The sequence below is a fragment of the Typha angustifolia genome, chromosome 15, assembly GCF_048772165.1.
Source record: "Typha angustifolia cultivar Huaian chromosome 15, ASM4877216v1, whole genome shotgun sequence".
NCBI classification, from domain to species: domain Eukaryota; kingdom Viridiplantae; phylum Streptophyta; class Magnoliopsida; order Poales; family Typhaceae; genus Typha; species Typha angustifolia.
In genome coordinates, this window is record NC_133253.1 from 2,517,241 (window position 1) to 2,533,113 (window position 15,873).

At 32.4% G+C, this 15,873-nt stretch overlaps 1 protein-coding gene across 1 annotated transcript; it reads right to left on the reverse strand.

The window, feature by feature from the left end:
* Window positions 1-502: 502 nt before the first annotated feature.
* On the reverse strand, window positions 503-6,550 carry LOC140777212 (polyamine oxidase 1). Its single transcript, XM_073121168.1, has 10 exons — window positions 6,362-6,550; window positions 6,008-6,257; window positions 5,744-5,890; window positions 5,415-5,661; window positions 2,317-2,460; window positions 2,068-2,217; window positions 1,663-1,917; window positions 1,456-1,537; window positions 792-882; window positions 503-693 (listed from the first exon to the last, which is right to left on the reverse strand). Exons 1-9 carry the CDS (start codon window positions 6,465-6,467, stop codon window positions 803-805), a joined length of 1,461 nt encoding a protein of 486 aa, XP_072977269.1. The 5' UTR covers window positions 6,468-6,550; the 3' UTR covers window positions 503-693; window positions 792-802.
* Between the last annotated feature and the right edge of the window lie 9,323 nt (window positions 6,551-15,873).

Sequence of the window (15,873 nt, forward strand, 5' to 3'; positions counted from 1 at the left end):
ACTTCCCCTTCTTTGCCTGCTGCTTCTATATATATATATATGGGCTCATTTTAATTGGATATGGGCCACTGCTACTGTGTGAGTCACCTTAATATTAGCTCGTTTGGCTGAAGAATAAAGTAATTCATAAATAATATTACACTTACGATTTATTTACAATACTTAAAATAAAGGACGTCATGGATAAAATGGTATTTAGTTATTAAAAATATAAAATAAAGAATAAAAAAATATAGTTATAAATTATGGTATTAATTATACTAAAATAGTGTTTGATTATAAACTATGAATACGAGATCCCACAAATGGGCCACAAACAGATCAATTGACAAATGAATAGCCTTTTCAAATAATTGGGCTTGGGATCTTAGAGATTGCATATATATATATATATATATATATATAATTGCAATTTTTTTTGTTGCCTTATGATTATATTTTTGCATATTATCCTTCTATTTTTCACCCACAAATATAAAATTTCACCCATAAAATAATCAAGTTCACGAAGAAATTCTCAGTTGCATTAACTAATAAAAGATGCAATTAACACTGCCATGATGTTCATTACAAATAAAGATACGTAGAAGAACAACACGAGATCAAAATAAAATTTGGAACATGCCAAAAGCCTTCTTTATCTCCCGCAAAAATCATAGCATCTCATTTATTTTATTTTATTTTTCCCTCTGCCTGCAAAGAGAAGAGAATTTTCTGTATAAATTCAAATGTATTCACTTTATTTTTTTTTAATAAAAAAGTTGCTATCTTGTGGTGGTAAAACCTATTACCTTGGAGAATTTTAAGTCTCTTTGTCCTTGATTGTGACTTTGCAGAACCCAGTCTTGATGCATTTGATCATCATATTTGCAGAATCAATTCCTACGCACATATAATAAGCATCACAAATATGATCATCTCGTTTTGAAGTTAATAAAATATCCCAAAGTTCCTTCTTAGTAGTGTATGTATCCTTCTAAATTTTATATTTAATTACATCTATATCTTTGATGTTACTTTCTTTTGACAATAATAGGATAAAATATTAAAAATTTAATGGATGAAAAGTACTGGATACTGTTAGCATCCCTTTTTATATTTTAAACTCTCTTTATGAATAATATCAATTCTTAAAAATACTTGTTCATTATGTTAAAATAAATTTTATTTTAAAATAATTAATTTTTATGTTCACTTATATTATGAAATAATAGTGTAATAATTATTTTTGATGTGATACAAAATGAATAAAAAAAATTTATAATATTGCGACTAATATTTCTTTGATTTAATACAAAAGTTATTAAATTGATGGGATAAATATAGCATAAGATATAAATATAATGAATAGTGCTTAAATTTTTTAATAGAGTTATTATGATATTTAACTATTATATTATTAAATTAAAAAAATATTTCTACGAAAGACTAACAATTTAAAAGAGAGACGTAAACCTGCAAGATAAGCTCCATGAACATAGCCATTGTAATGCTCACTTGTATGCTCTCCGGTGAAGTAAACCCTCCCCACCGGCGCCTGCATGCATCCATGCATGAAAAAAAAAATATGAGAAGATGATCGATTCTTATGAGCAATTAATGAGCAAAAGATACGTATATATAAGTATGGAAGAAGAGTAGTTAAGGTAGGTAATTACGTACCCGAATCTGATCATACTCGTAGCGGTTAACACCAATAGGCCAATTGGAGAAAGTGCCCTTATAGAACCTATCAGACCACCACCTTGGGACGAGTATGTCCGTTGCCTCTGGTATGTTCTTCCCAAACATGCTCCTCAGCACTTCCATGGCTTCCGCCTTCGTCTCCGAGTCCGGCTGCTGCTCTATCCTTCTCGATTCCTCGTCGGTCACCGTTACCAGTAGCACGTTGGCTCCTGGGTATTGCTTCTCGAATTGCTACACGTGAGTACGTCCATGCATGCATTCGCAAACCAAGCATTTTAATTAGTGGAACAAGTTGATATTATTTAGCACTGCCATCGTAAAAGACTGGGAATTTAAGTATTGTTTATTTATTATCTATCCGGTTGAAAGATTAACGCGTACCTGCCACACTGGATAGTATCCCCTCCTTTCACTTGCGTAGAGGAAGAACTCTGTCCCATTGCCTTCAGGCCAAAATTTATGTGGGAATTTTAGGAATATCTTGGTGTACACGGCCATGTCAAACTGATACAATGCCAGGATCTTCCATTGCTGATACAATATATATACGTAAATAATATAAGATTTCTACTTTAGTATAAGTTAAAATTATATACGATTCCATTTTGTTTATATATATATATAACTTACTGGTAAGGCTGGCTCAAACGTGATGAGCTTAGTTTGGAGGACGCCAATGCTAACAGAGACCATGACATAATCTGCTTTGTAAACCGATCCATCCTCCGTAGTTACCACCACACCACTTCGTGATTGGCTGATGTGCCTCACCACCTATATGCAGAATTAATGCAGGATTAAAGTTAGAGTATTTCTTCGGTAGCATGGCATAGAGTTAATTCTTTATCAATCAGTTTGATAAAACTCTAACATTTTATCGGTTTAGTAGTTAATATTTTTTAGATATATAATCTTGCACATTATTTTTTGACAATTATATTATCTTAATATTTTATCAAGTAAAAGACATATATATCATTAACTAAAAGTAATGTATATATATCAAAATAAGGGTATTGATGTCTTTTATAATTAACTTGATGAAAATTTAATTACATTTTTTTTATTATTTTTTGTTATTTACATATATATCCCATTAGTTTAAGATTGATTTAAATTAAATTTTAATAGATAGAAATAGATAATTATATTTAAATTGAAGTTTATATCTAAATAATTAAATTTAAATTATTTAATATTAAATGATATCTCCTATAATTAAGACATAATTATATTTAAGAGAGAAATCTTAACGGAAGAAAAAAAAAACATGTAGAGAGCTTCTTCCGTATGAGTTAATTATTTATCAATCAGTTTGATGAAAATCTAATGGTTAAGATCTTCAAGGTATAATAAGAAAATTGAAATGTTATGCACACGTGATTAAATCTTTTTAACTAATAAACTCTTTTTCTTAGAGCATCTCTAACGCTAGCTCCATATTTGTAGCCCAAAGGCTCCAAATATGAAGCCAAAAATAGAGCAAGAGCTCGATACTCCAACGCACCGGGCTCCATATATATTAAAATAATAATATAATATATATTATTATATTAGCTATTTTAAATTACTTAATAGGTCATCTTAGCGTTATTATTTTTTAATAAAAAATAAATGGTTAGAAAACTCTCATCGAGATCTTTAAAATAAGACTAATATTCAATAGTTTCAAAAATAATTTTAAATTACTAATTTTATTAATTAAACGCATCAAAATTATATTACACGAAATAAGCATTACATGTCATTAACTAAAAATATCAAAATTATATTACATACTATAAGCAGAAATTAACCAAAGGTAATAAAAATAATAGATATTTAATATTCTGTTAAGTTAGCCACCGGTTTCGGTTCCGGTTCCGTAGTCACCTTCTTTCTTAACCAAATTATCTAATGTATTTTAATGTGTAATATTTACATTGGGAATAATTTTAAGTAATTATATTTTAGGACACAATTTATTAGACTCATTTTTATAAATAATAAAAAATTTAAATTTAAATTAACTCAAAAATAATTTAATGTTAGACTCATTTTTATAAATAATAAAAAATTTAAATTTAAATTAACTTAAAAATAATTTAATATTAGACTCATTTTAAATGTCTCGATGAGACCTTTCTAATTATACTATTTTTGTTAAAAACCGATTAGTAAAATTAATTATATACTCAGTTTAACTAAATAAATTGTTTAATAAAAGATACAAATAGAATTAAAATTATTGAATATAATAATTATTGGGCAATTTTGGTATTTTTAAAAGGTTGAAATGACAAATGAAGCCGGGCTCCATTTTCATGGTGGGGCTCCAAATTTGGAGCTAGTTTTAGAGCTCCATTGGAGCTCAACAAGGCTCCAAATTTGAAATTTAGAGTTTGGTTGGAGTTGCTCTAAATGTAATGTGGTTTTGGAACCGGTACCAGTTTCCGGTACCGAGTATGAAAACGGGCTATTATAGCTTTCGTTGGATTAAGATTATAATTTTTAAAGGTGCATTGAAGTATTTGCCTTAAAGTTAATCTTGTAATTAACTTTCTCAAGTTATCATGAAAGAGATAATAACATTGTTTTTTTAAATATAATTAATTATATTTTACTTCATTGTAGTAACATGTAAAATTATTTTACCCCCTTTTATGTATTTTTTTTTTACTAAATAAGTTATCGCACTTACGCTAAATAAAAATTGTTAAGAGTTTTGTTTCAAATTAATAGAGTTTGCCCAAATTACTAAAATATTATTATTATAATAAATATACTAAAAATTAGTGAAAATACTCAAATTATCCTTATCTGCGATTAGTTTGTTTAACAAATATAATATAGGAATTTTAGTAATTTGACAGGGTTTTATTAAATGAGCTAGGCAGGATATTTTATTCTAACTATTTCATTTTAATTATAATTATATGCACAATTATGCAAAATAAACGTTACCCTTGAAAAAATACGAAGCAACAAAAAGTAAGTGTGTTCAAACAAAAGTGTACGTGTTTAATCAAAAAAGCAAAAAGTGTGTGAAATACCTCGACACACTAATAAAATTTGAAATTTGAAACCCTAATAAAATTTTAAGCTAAACTAAAATATTGTTTCTCTTTGTTAAATTTCAAACTTATTAAATTTAGATAATTTTTGTTTTTAATAAAGTACTACTATTTGGATGTTCTTATATATATATATATAAATTATAAATCACACTTTCTTTATCTTTCCCTCTCCCTTCCTCCGCCTTTTCCTCCGCTCCTTTTCTTCCTCTCCTTTTTTTTTTTGAAAGAGAAAGTGATATGAAAAAGATAAGGATAATTTAGATATTTATAAATTATTTTATAAAAATTAATTCAAGATGTTAAATAAAAATTATAGGAAAACAATGAGGGGTCGTGTTATAAAATCTTAAAAAACAGGTAAAATATAGAGTGTGGTATATAAAAATCAGATTAAAAAAATAGAGTATTATAAAATATAATAAATTATATAACTTATAAAATATTATTATTAATATGAATTCCGTTATTGTTTTTGCTTATATAGAGACCAAGCCATCTAATCCGGCCCACATTATCGATTCCGGGAAAAGAACGGAGATAGACACTTGAAGTGCACATTTTTTTTCAGATAAAATAATCTTATATGTAACCAGCCTTTTCTTCAAACCAATAAGACGACGCTAGAATTAGCTTTACTAGTATAACCAAAAATTTGCTATCTAATCAAATCACCTTGTTAAGTTTAAGCCTCGGATCTACGATGGCGCCGGTTCTGCTGGTCCTGAGGAACTGGTGGGCTACGTGATACACCACGCTCTCGTAGCCTCGCTGGTCCGCCACGAAGTAAACGTCCTCTCCAAAGTTGGCAAAAGTAGCCAACGGTACGGTGTTCTGCAAGCTCGTCACACGCGGCGGCTCGGCGAACTCGTAGTCGTAGTTGTAGTAGTCCACCACCATTTCCAGTGGCGTCGAAGGAACACTGAGTAGATAGTAGAGAGAAATTAATCATACTAACACTAACTAGTAGTTCAAGTATGTGAAAGGACGATAATGGTATTTACTGGTCCTTGAGGCGTTGCATTGTCAAAACGGAGATGTCACTGCGTCCACTGGAAGGTAAACTTGTTGATAAACTTTCACCGTCAGTATGTACACTGTCAGATAAGTCTATAACCTCTTGGACTTCTGAGTTCTTGTAAAGCCCACCACTGCATACCAAAAAGAGTACAAGCTATGAACTAATAAGTGATCGATCAAAAAGTAGTAGAAACACAAAGCTCTTAATTTGCAGTGGCAAGGATGAATATGTGATGGATGTATATTACCCTTGCTTGTAAGTATTGGAGGAGAGGTTTTCAAAGTCCGAGTAGAAGTTTCTTAGCTTAAGTTCGTTAGCCATAGTCCATATAGGGTTCATCTGATCACCATTGACACCTTCCACCCAGTTAGCTCCCATCTCCACGTTGATTCCGGCGAAGTTGGTCTTGTGGATGCGGCCGCCGATGTGGTCAGTGGCCTCCAGGATGAGGATGTCGGTGATGCCGGCATCCGACAGGGTTTTCGCCGCCGAGATCCCTGAGGATATGTGTGCATGTCATTAGTGTGTATGGATAAACGTTTCTGACGACTTATGCTATTAATGATGAGTGAGTGTATAAATAGACATCGATAGAACTCACCGGAAAAGCCGGCTCCGACGATGATAACCGACGGGCCGGCGGCAGCGAGAGCTATATGGGCCAAGAGCAGTAGGACAATAGTACCTATATTTCCCATCTCTCCCATCTCTCTCTCTCTTTCTCTCTCTGCCTACCTAACTATAATTTTCTCTCTCAAGCTCAACACCCTCAGCTTGCATTTATAGATCGAGGATAGTTGATCATTAACATATCACTGATAACGTGCTGGTAATAGCTATGTCTGCTCTACTTAACCTGGCGGCATTAGAGATGGATTAACTTAGAGCAAAGGTAATCCTTAATTAATTTAAAGAACAATATTCGAGGTAGTAAAAAAATTAAGAAAATACCAATCTTTGCTGTCATTGGTCCGACAATCATCACATGCGGATCTACTCCCAATATTCCCCTGGGCTCCATTGATCTGGTTGTGACTGTTCGTGATTCACGTGGGTCTTTTGTTATCATAAAAAGGATTTTATATTCCATTAATTATTTTTAAATTATTTTAATAAAATAATTTATTACATTAAAAAGTTTATTTTTTTTTTTGTGTGTGTGTGTTTATAATCTACGATATTATATTAGGTCCATAAAACTATTTTAAATAAAGTCTTTTTAAATCTAAATTCAGTTTTAATAATAGCAGATATTTTGAAGAATTTCTTGCGTCTAAAGATTTGGATCAGGAGGAGTGGATGGGAACGAAAGGTTGGCCCAGAGATGACAATTCCTCCGGGTCAGGATCAGACAAGAAAACGAGAGCTTTAAATTTTTTTATGAGCCCACAAAATAAAATTCGAATTAAAAAGTCTGATCACATGACTAGAATTTAAGACCTCTGATCATTTGTCCACCTATTTAAAATACTTAGTCAAGTTCTTCTTGAACACTTATTTCATATTTTATATTCTATCAACTCTTTACACAGATCTTGTCCAATTAATTAAGACATAATACAATAATTAGCTAAAACCTGTGTGGTTCTTTTGAAATTATAATTATAGTTAGTTCTTACCATAATATTCCTAATAGAATATTGTTAGAGATTGATAAATTTTGTCTCATATATATTTTTATTGCAGGGTAGCAGGATATGGATTCCAAAAAACCGTTATCGTATATGCTCAATGATATCACTAAAATAGAAATAACTAGGTGGAGCTACTACATAAAATAATAATAATAATTATTATTATTATTATTAGAGGGTTTCTTTATCAATCAATTTGATGAAGATCTAACGGTTAAGATCTTTAAGGATATAATAGAAATAAAAGATATTACCGGTTCAGCAGGTAATTTTTTTTAGATATATAATCTTGCACATTATTTTTTAACAATTATATTATCTTAATATTTTATTAAGTAAAAGATATATATATCATTAATTGAGAGTAATGTATATATATATATATATATATATATATATATATATCAAAATAAGGGTATTGATGTCTTTTATAATTAACTTGATGAAAATTTAATTACATTTTATCTTTTTGATTATTTTTATTATTTACATATATCTCCCATTAGTTTAAGATTGATTCAAATTAAATTTTAATAGATAGAGATAGAGAATTATATTTAAATTAAAATTTATCTCCAAATAATCAATTTAATATTAAATTATATCTCCTATAATTAAGTATAATTATATTTAAGAGAGAAATTTTAACGGAAGAAAAGAAAACGTGTAAAACGCTTCTTCCGTACCGTAAAATTAATTGTTTATTAATAACTTTGATGAAGATCTAATGGTTAAAATTTTAAGGGTATAACAAGAAAATTGGGAAGTTAAGCACACTATCATATTCTTTTTCTTACCTAATGTGATTTTGAAACCGATACCGGGTATGAAAACTGACTATTATAGCCGTTGGATTAAGATTATAATTTTTAAAGGTACATTAAAGTATTTACCTTATTATTATTATTATTATTATTATAAAAGTAGGTCACGGCTTCACGGGCTCATGGATAATGTGTTTTATATACGGCTCCGGACCACTCACCCACTCTTCCACTTGCTCTGCTCTAATCTCTACAGTTGGCGTAAGTGGAATGGGCCTCAATTTTGGGAGGCAGATGACAGCTGATGGATCGTCGGGATAAGAAGTGTGGTCCTGAAATGGCATAAAAATCTAACAAAAGTAGTACTGATGGTAGTACATGACTGGCCTTGGAATAATACTCGTGTAATACTGACGGTTTCGGCCACACAAAAATAGATTATATATAAATATATATATATATATAGAGAGAGAGAGAGAGAGAGAGAGAAAGAGAGAGAGAGAGATTGATAAAAACGCATGTCTTTTGTTTGTATTATAATTTACACATTATCTTATTAATATTACAGATTTAAATCTTTAAAAAAAGTATTTAACCGAAGGTAACTAATCTGTGAACGTCACCACTGATGTGACCGCTTACAAGGTGTATTCAAACATCTTATTCAAACGTAAAACTAAACAGTTGAATGCAGGGTACTTATTCCTCTATCATTAGCTAAAATTTCACACTTTTTTAATTATTATAATACCGTTTAAGCACTTCAATAATGATTCTAAAATCGTTTCGAATACTTTAATTTCAAGATTAATTTTTTAATTTAATATTCTTCATTAAATATCTCATATAATGCATATGTTCACAAATAAAATCTAGACATATTACATAAATATAAATTATATTTTAAAATATAATTAGTCAAATACGTATATATATATAAACCTAAACAAATTAATTTATAGTATTTTTGAGGATTAAATTGATAATGCAGGGGTCGATTAATAAATACTTATAATAAAGTAGGGTTTTAAAAAGCTTAATTATAGACACGCAGATATTCTATAATTACCATATGAAATTAATCTTCCAGTTAACAGCTTTATTCCTACGGCTAAAGCGGTATAATATATCAAGCTTGATTGCAATTGAATAAATACAATATATATTAAGCTTCAATTTGAGACATCTTTGCTTGAAGGAATATGTTATGATTCACTAAGAAACAAGCACAGAATATAGTAAAACAAAATAACTACGAAGCAATGCGACAAACTTTCTGCGGTGAATGAATCCGTGCACCTTTGAAATCATATCCAAGGATAATTTTCGTTCATTCATAAAACTTGCTATAAAAACTGTAACGCCCCTGCCCGGCACGCACACGCGCCCACACGGCACGCGCGGCGCACGCGACAGGTCGGGCGGGGCCCGTCACGCACAGATACACTCCTGTGCACATACGTTCATGACATCATCAAATAACACCTGCTAACATATCCATCACTAAATAAATCATACTCTTAACCAAATAAACCTGTTAACATATGAATATCAAAGTCCACAATAATATACACTAGACCGCTACATAATCTGGCAGGACCCACACATGCCACAACAAACCATCAAGATACAACTAAAATAACTAATACAAGGGTACACTATGATTCGACCTGTATTATACAAATCATTGTCTAATACAAAAGAGTACAAATATCAAATATTGGTACAACTCGATTTCTATATAAACTATCATCTATACCATCTCGTATCTATAGCTCACCTCATCTTCGCTCTAAAATATCTTCTCAAGTCGCTATCACGTACCACATATCTGAGGGGGTTAGAAAAGAAATAAAGAGAGTCATGAGCAAAAGGCTCAGTGAATAGACCTTACCCCGAATCAGTGATGCCAAACAGAGAGTAAATCATGTACTGGATAATATGAATCAGAAAGAGTATCATGTCATGAATGAGTATATGAATGTATCCTCAATAATATATAAATGAAAAGTAGATAACACGTCATAACTGATAAAAGTATATAATCCTCGACCATGAGTAAACAAATCTCCATGTCATCTATCATCATAACTCTCTCTCTCAAATATGACACATGATGCATGCTCTGCCATCCGCAAGGAGTATCTCAAATATAACCATACCCTGCCATCCGCTAAGGGTATCAACATCCATCCAGACCAGGCACCCCACATAGTTGATAGAAACCTCGTGAGGATAACTCGCCATATATGCCCTGGCGAACGGCATGTGTCCGATTGTCTGTAAGCACAGACTCAACTGACCTCGGACATGGGCCACGAGATATCGCATATCAGCGACTATAATCATCAATCCAGGCACCCCTAACCCTGGCGCATACTCGGGTATTCCCACGCTTTCTATCAACTATCCTATCAATTATATTTCATGCTTTCTTTTTAAATGACAGATCATATGCATATATCCAGTACAATAACGAGTCAATGCATAATAGGAATTTAGGTGGAACAGGAATCAAGAGAAAAATGCTGCAATGTAGTCTCCAACCATGTATCTAACACATGCATACTTTCGCTAGTCTATCACATGCACACTCATACTAGAAATCATCTCGACATAAAATCATAACAGTATAATCATCTCCAATCATCTCTATATATCACCAATGTACTCATATCCCAGATCAGTCTAATCAAATGCATGATAAAATATGCTCGACTGAAATCATCTCTATATAAAGTCATATAATTATGCTGGAGGCCAAAACATGCATGTACATAATATATAATATAACCTAATTTGAGAAAGGGATCTAGGGGATAAGACTACTCACCGTCTGATCAGAAGATACAAACCACGCATCTCTCACGTCCGTCAGGTAACCGAGTGACACTCATCGCTAGCAAGGTCCACGGGGTCTCAAATAAGGGGTTCGGGATCGTCTGAAAATGTTTAAGTAACGTAAAGTTAGTTGTTTATCCCATTATAATCCGTTCGAGTAAAATATGATGATTTATTAGATTTTAGAATTTCTACTTATTTTTATAATTGGCTAGATTTTTATTATAAATAAAATATAAATATAGATAAAAACCTAATTATAATTAAATTATATCTTGATTAATTAGGGACTATGTAGCCATTATCTTCTTTGTTACAAAATAATAATGTATAATAAATTAATAGAATTACTTAAAAAATGTATATCATAAGAATATTAGAATATAAATCTAATAATTATAATTTACAAATTTATCTATTAATCTAATATACATATAAGTAAGTAAATAAATAAATATAAGTATTACCTATATTTATGCCTAATTAATCATTAATTATAAAAATTATCATTAATAAAATTACATTGAAGGATATATAATATTATTAAAATAGTTAATGTCTAAATAATCTATTTGCATTAATTAAGAAGCAAAATACTTAAATAAATAACATAAATAAACTAATTAATTAATAATTTAATTACAACTGCCATCAGTGCTGGGCTCGGCCCAGCACTGTCTGCTACAGTGCTGGGCCGAGCCCAACACTGTGCAGAAAGAGAAAAGAGGAGCTGAGGAAGAAGGAGAAAAAGAAAGAAAGAAAGAAAGAAAGAAGAAGAAGAAGAAGAAGAAGAAGAAGAAGAGAAGCGGAAGAGAAGAAAGAGAGGAGGTGAGGGAGGAGGTTGCGGACCCGGGCCGGCGGGGAGGGCACCGGCCGTTGCTGGCCAGCCAGCGGCCGGCCTCTCGTCGGTGGCTCGGCTCCGACGAGCCCACCCTCGGGCAAGAAAGAGAGAGAGAGAGAGGGAGAGAGAGAGAGAGAGAGAGAGAGAGAGAGAGGGAGAGAGAGAGAAGCTCACCGGCGCTCGAGGAGGTGGCGACGGCGACGACCGGCCTCGGCGAGAGAGAGAGAGAGAGATAGAGAGAGCATCCAGAGAGAGAGAGAGAGAGAGAGATTTAAAGAGAGAGAGAAAAGGCGGTGGGAGGTTGGCGGTGGCTATGGCGGCGCTGGGGCCCGCCGCTGCCAGATGGCCGCAGCCGGTTGGCTGCGGCGACGCGAGGGGGGGTGCGTGGCACCTCCCCCACGCAGCCCCACTGCATGGGCACGAGGCCGGTCACACTGTGGCCGGCCACGTCGTGCCCATGCAAAATTAATTTTTTTTTTTGGTTGGGTTGTTACAAAAACATTTGCCGTGACGATTACGGAAATGTCGGTCCATCCAAGTAACATCTTCAATTAGTGTGTAAACGAGCCGAGCCTGGCTCGGCTCGGCTCGAAAGTAATTTCGAGCCTCATAATGTTGCTCAGGCTCGGCTCAGCTCAATTCGAGCCGACCCCGAGCTGAGCCTAATCGAGCCCGAGCCGAGCCCGAGCAAAGCTCAGGCTTAATTAGAGAATGAGGCGGTGGCGACATGGACATCGGCTTGCCGAAGGAGTCGGAGACGGATGGCGAAGGAGGCGACGAGGAGGAGATGGTGAATGAAGGAGGAGGATGAAGTCGACGAGGAAGAGGAGGAAGCTAACGATAGAGGAGGAGGAGGAGGCCGACGGAGAGGAAGGCGTGGCGGCGTGGTGGTGGCTTGCCATCGTTGTCGATGGAGGCCGACGGGGAGGGAGGAGGTGGCGTCTCGTGGGGTGAGGTTAGGAGTGGTGATCGGGTGGATGAGGGTGAGAGTGAGGGTGAGGGTGGGGTGGTGAGGGAATTGATGATGGGAAAGGTGACGTGATGAGATGGATGAGGGTGGGGTAGCTGAGGGTGATGAATGTTGAATGGGTTACGGGTGAGGATGGGTTAATGAGGGACACGTGGCAATATTTCTTTATGCCACGTGTCCTTAGTTATAGGGAGTTAGGCTATCGAGCTTATCGAGTCGAACTTGAGCGAGCCGGCTCCAGCTCAGGCTCGGCTCGATATTAATTTCAAGCCTATTATAATGGCTCGGGCTTAGCTCAACTCTAATTGAGCCGAGCTGGACTCGAGCTTCACCCGAGCCGAGCTCATCAAGCCTGACAGCCCTGGATCGCACTCTTCATTGCCCTTTTGTCCTTTTTTTTTTCTTTCTTTTTTTAGGTGTACTTTGAGCACCAATTTGTTTTTTACCAAACAACCCCCCACCATATGAAAACTAATTTACTATAGCCCTAATAAAAATAATTAATTAATTAATATTTTAAAAATTATTAATTAGTTCAGTATTTTTATTCTTATGTGATTTTTTTATTAACCGTTGAAAAATTAAGTTAAAATAATATATATATAATGTTAAATTAATCGTGTTTTAGGATAAAATAAAAATGCTAAATTAATTAGCATTTCTGTTTAGAAATAAAATACTAATTAGTTTAATCCTTTTTTCAGAGCTATGGTAAATTAGACCTATTTAGTAATAATTTAAATGTTAGACTATTTCGATAAAAATAAATTGCAACATAGCAAATTTGGTCAAAAACTCTCATTTAATTTGTATTTCTATTATTTATGTCACGAAGTTCAAGGAGTGAAGTTAGTAGTATACACGGTGGACTTACCCCTTTTTTACTCGAAAATTTAGACTAGCTATTTTAATATTTATTTATAATCAAATATAATCTAACTTAATCTAATGGTATAATAATTACTTTTAATTATATATATTTGTTCTATTCTATCAGCAAAACGACGAATCTATTCGGGGAATACATTTCGTATGATAACTGATATTTTAAAAATATAATAATTATTTTTAATGCGATATAAAGTGAGAAAAATATTAAAATTTTTTTATTAAAATTATGATAAATACTAGTCCAATGCCTTAGATTTAAATTTTCTCCTTGTATTCAACTTGTATAAACAGCATAAACACTTGGTTTGGAAAACGAGAAAACTAGTCTATAATTGTGGTAAAAATCGTACGGGAGGTATAGATGGTTAAGATAAAAAGATGAAAAGGGAGAAATAGATCTGCCCTGCAGAACTAAGGGGATTGACAGCAGAGAGAAATTAAAAGTTAGACGAAACCGTGCCAACGAAAGAAATGACGCTGCCTAGTTGAGAGAGATATAAGTGTAATTAATTTTTCTTTCTAAGCATATCTAAGATACAAGCCATAATGCACTATTTATAGAGATTAAATCAAAATGTCAAACAAATTTAACTAAACCACTCTTCCCTATATTTTCATATTAACCCTTCATTTATCCGCAGATAGATTTCGAATTTGGAGAAATCGTGAATACTAAAGTTGTAGGTTGGTGATCTTATCCGATTGGTTTAATATTATTCAGATATATGTAGAATATTCTGCGAATTTTTTCCTAAAATTACATAGAGTTAATTTTAGCTAATTAAGTAAAATTCTAACCTACTAAGACTTTAACTAAACTATATAAAAATAATAAATAGGATAACTAGACTCAATACATTGAACCTAATATTTTTCGAGATGATTCGATCTAGTCTAAATCGCATCAATTTACTAACCAATAATATTTGCATATAAAAAAATTAAGGAAGAGGGTGCGCGGGGAGGAGGCGGTGTTCAAAGTTTGGGCTTGAGTCGAGTTGAGCTTAAATAAATATAATATTAATTTTAGATCGAGTATGAGCTGTAACCATGTTGCGTAGGCTCAGCTCCTTCGCAGGTTGCAATCCAAACTTAAGTAAGAAGAAAGGAGATGGATAAAATGATTAAGTAAATTTTTTTAATTTTTAGAAGGAGATATATGAACGATTGGCGAGATGAGATATGATTTTTGAAGTAATTTTAGTCGATTCAAAGGTGAAATTATAATTAGGCTTATATGTGGAGTAATTTAAATATATTTTTTTAACATATAGCAGGGATAATTTGATATTTGCTTTCTAATCTGTAATATAAAAAAGATAATTTTAATGCAAAATTAGGGGATAGAGAAAATTTAGAGAAAGCGACTAAAGAAACATTGTTATGTAGGAAATTATTTTGAATACCATGTGTGAAATTTTTTTAAATTAATTTCTTTTTAAACAAAAAAAGTAAATTTGGTTTTTAAATATATCATGGTACAAAAGGGATTTCTTATATTTAAATATATATTTTTTTAAAAGGGAGAAAGGAGATGTGTTTCAAAAAAGAGGGAGCTTGTAATTAACTACTTCTCAATTAGTCTTCAAATACATCAATTAATATGGCATCCATATCTTTCTATGCTCATTGTAATAATGATTCCAAAGGTAGTGAGGATGATGGCATTTAACCCTCTCAACTCTTTAACCATTTAGTTTTGTATAAATGATTTAATAGTGTAAGGGGGAAAAAATTTTGTTTTAGGCAAGGAAAAAAAAACCATTGATTGATATTCCATGCCCTAAACTTCATGATAAAAAGTATTTGAGTCAATTATATATATTTATTTTTAAACTTTAAATACTTTATTAAAGATTAACCACAATGGTAATTCTAAATGAATAGAGAGATTTTCCTAGCAATTGTGATATATATATAAAAAAAAGTAAATTCATAGCAATTATGTAAAAAAATTTAAAATAATTATATGGTTGGATGTGAATGATAATAAAGGAAAAGAATAAGGTGTTTTGATAAATTTGTCAAGACAAAAAAGAAAAAGAAAAAAGAGTAAGCCCTTGTTTGCTTTTGAGTTCAGAGATCTAACTGAACTAGGTTTAGTAATCAAATATTTTTTTATATTTTTTTATATTTAATTAAATTTATTCTTAAAAATATTAAAATTAAAAA

Excerpts from the sequence above, each read along its gene's own strand:
- LOC140777212 (XM_073121168.1), bottom strand. The coding sequence starts at position 6,467 with ATGGGAGAGATGGGAAATATAGGTACTATTGTCCTACTGCTCTTGGCC. Across the intron at positions 5,662-5,743 it reads ATGCAACGCCTCAAGGACCA|TGTTCCTTCGACGCCACTGG; the intron begins GTAAATACCATT and ends CTATCTACTCAG. Across the intron at positions 2,218-2,316 it reads CGTTTGAGCCAGCCTTACCA|CAATGGAAGATCCTGGCATT; the intron begins GTAAGTTATATA and ends ATATTGTATCAG.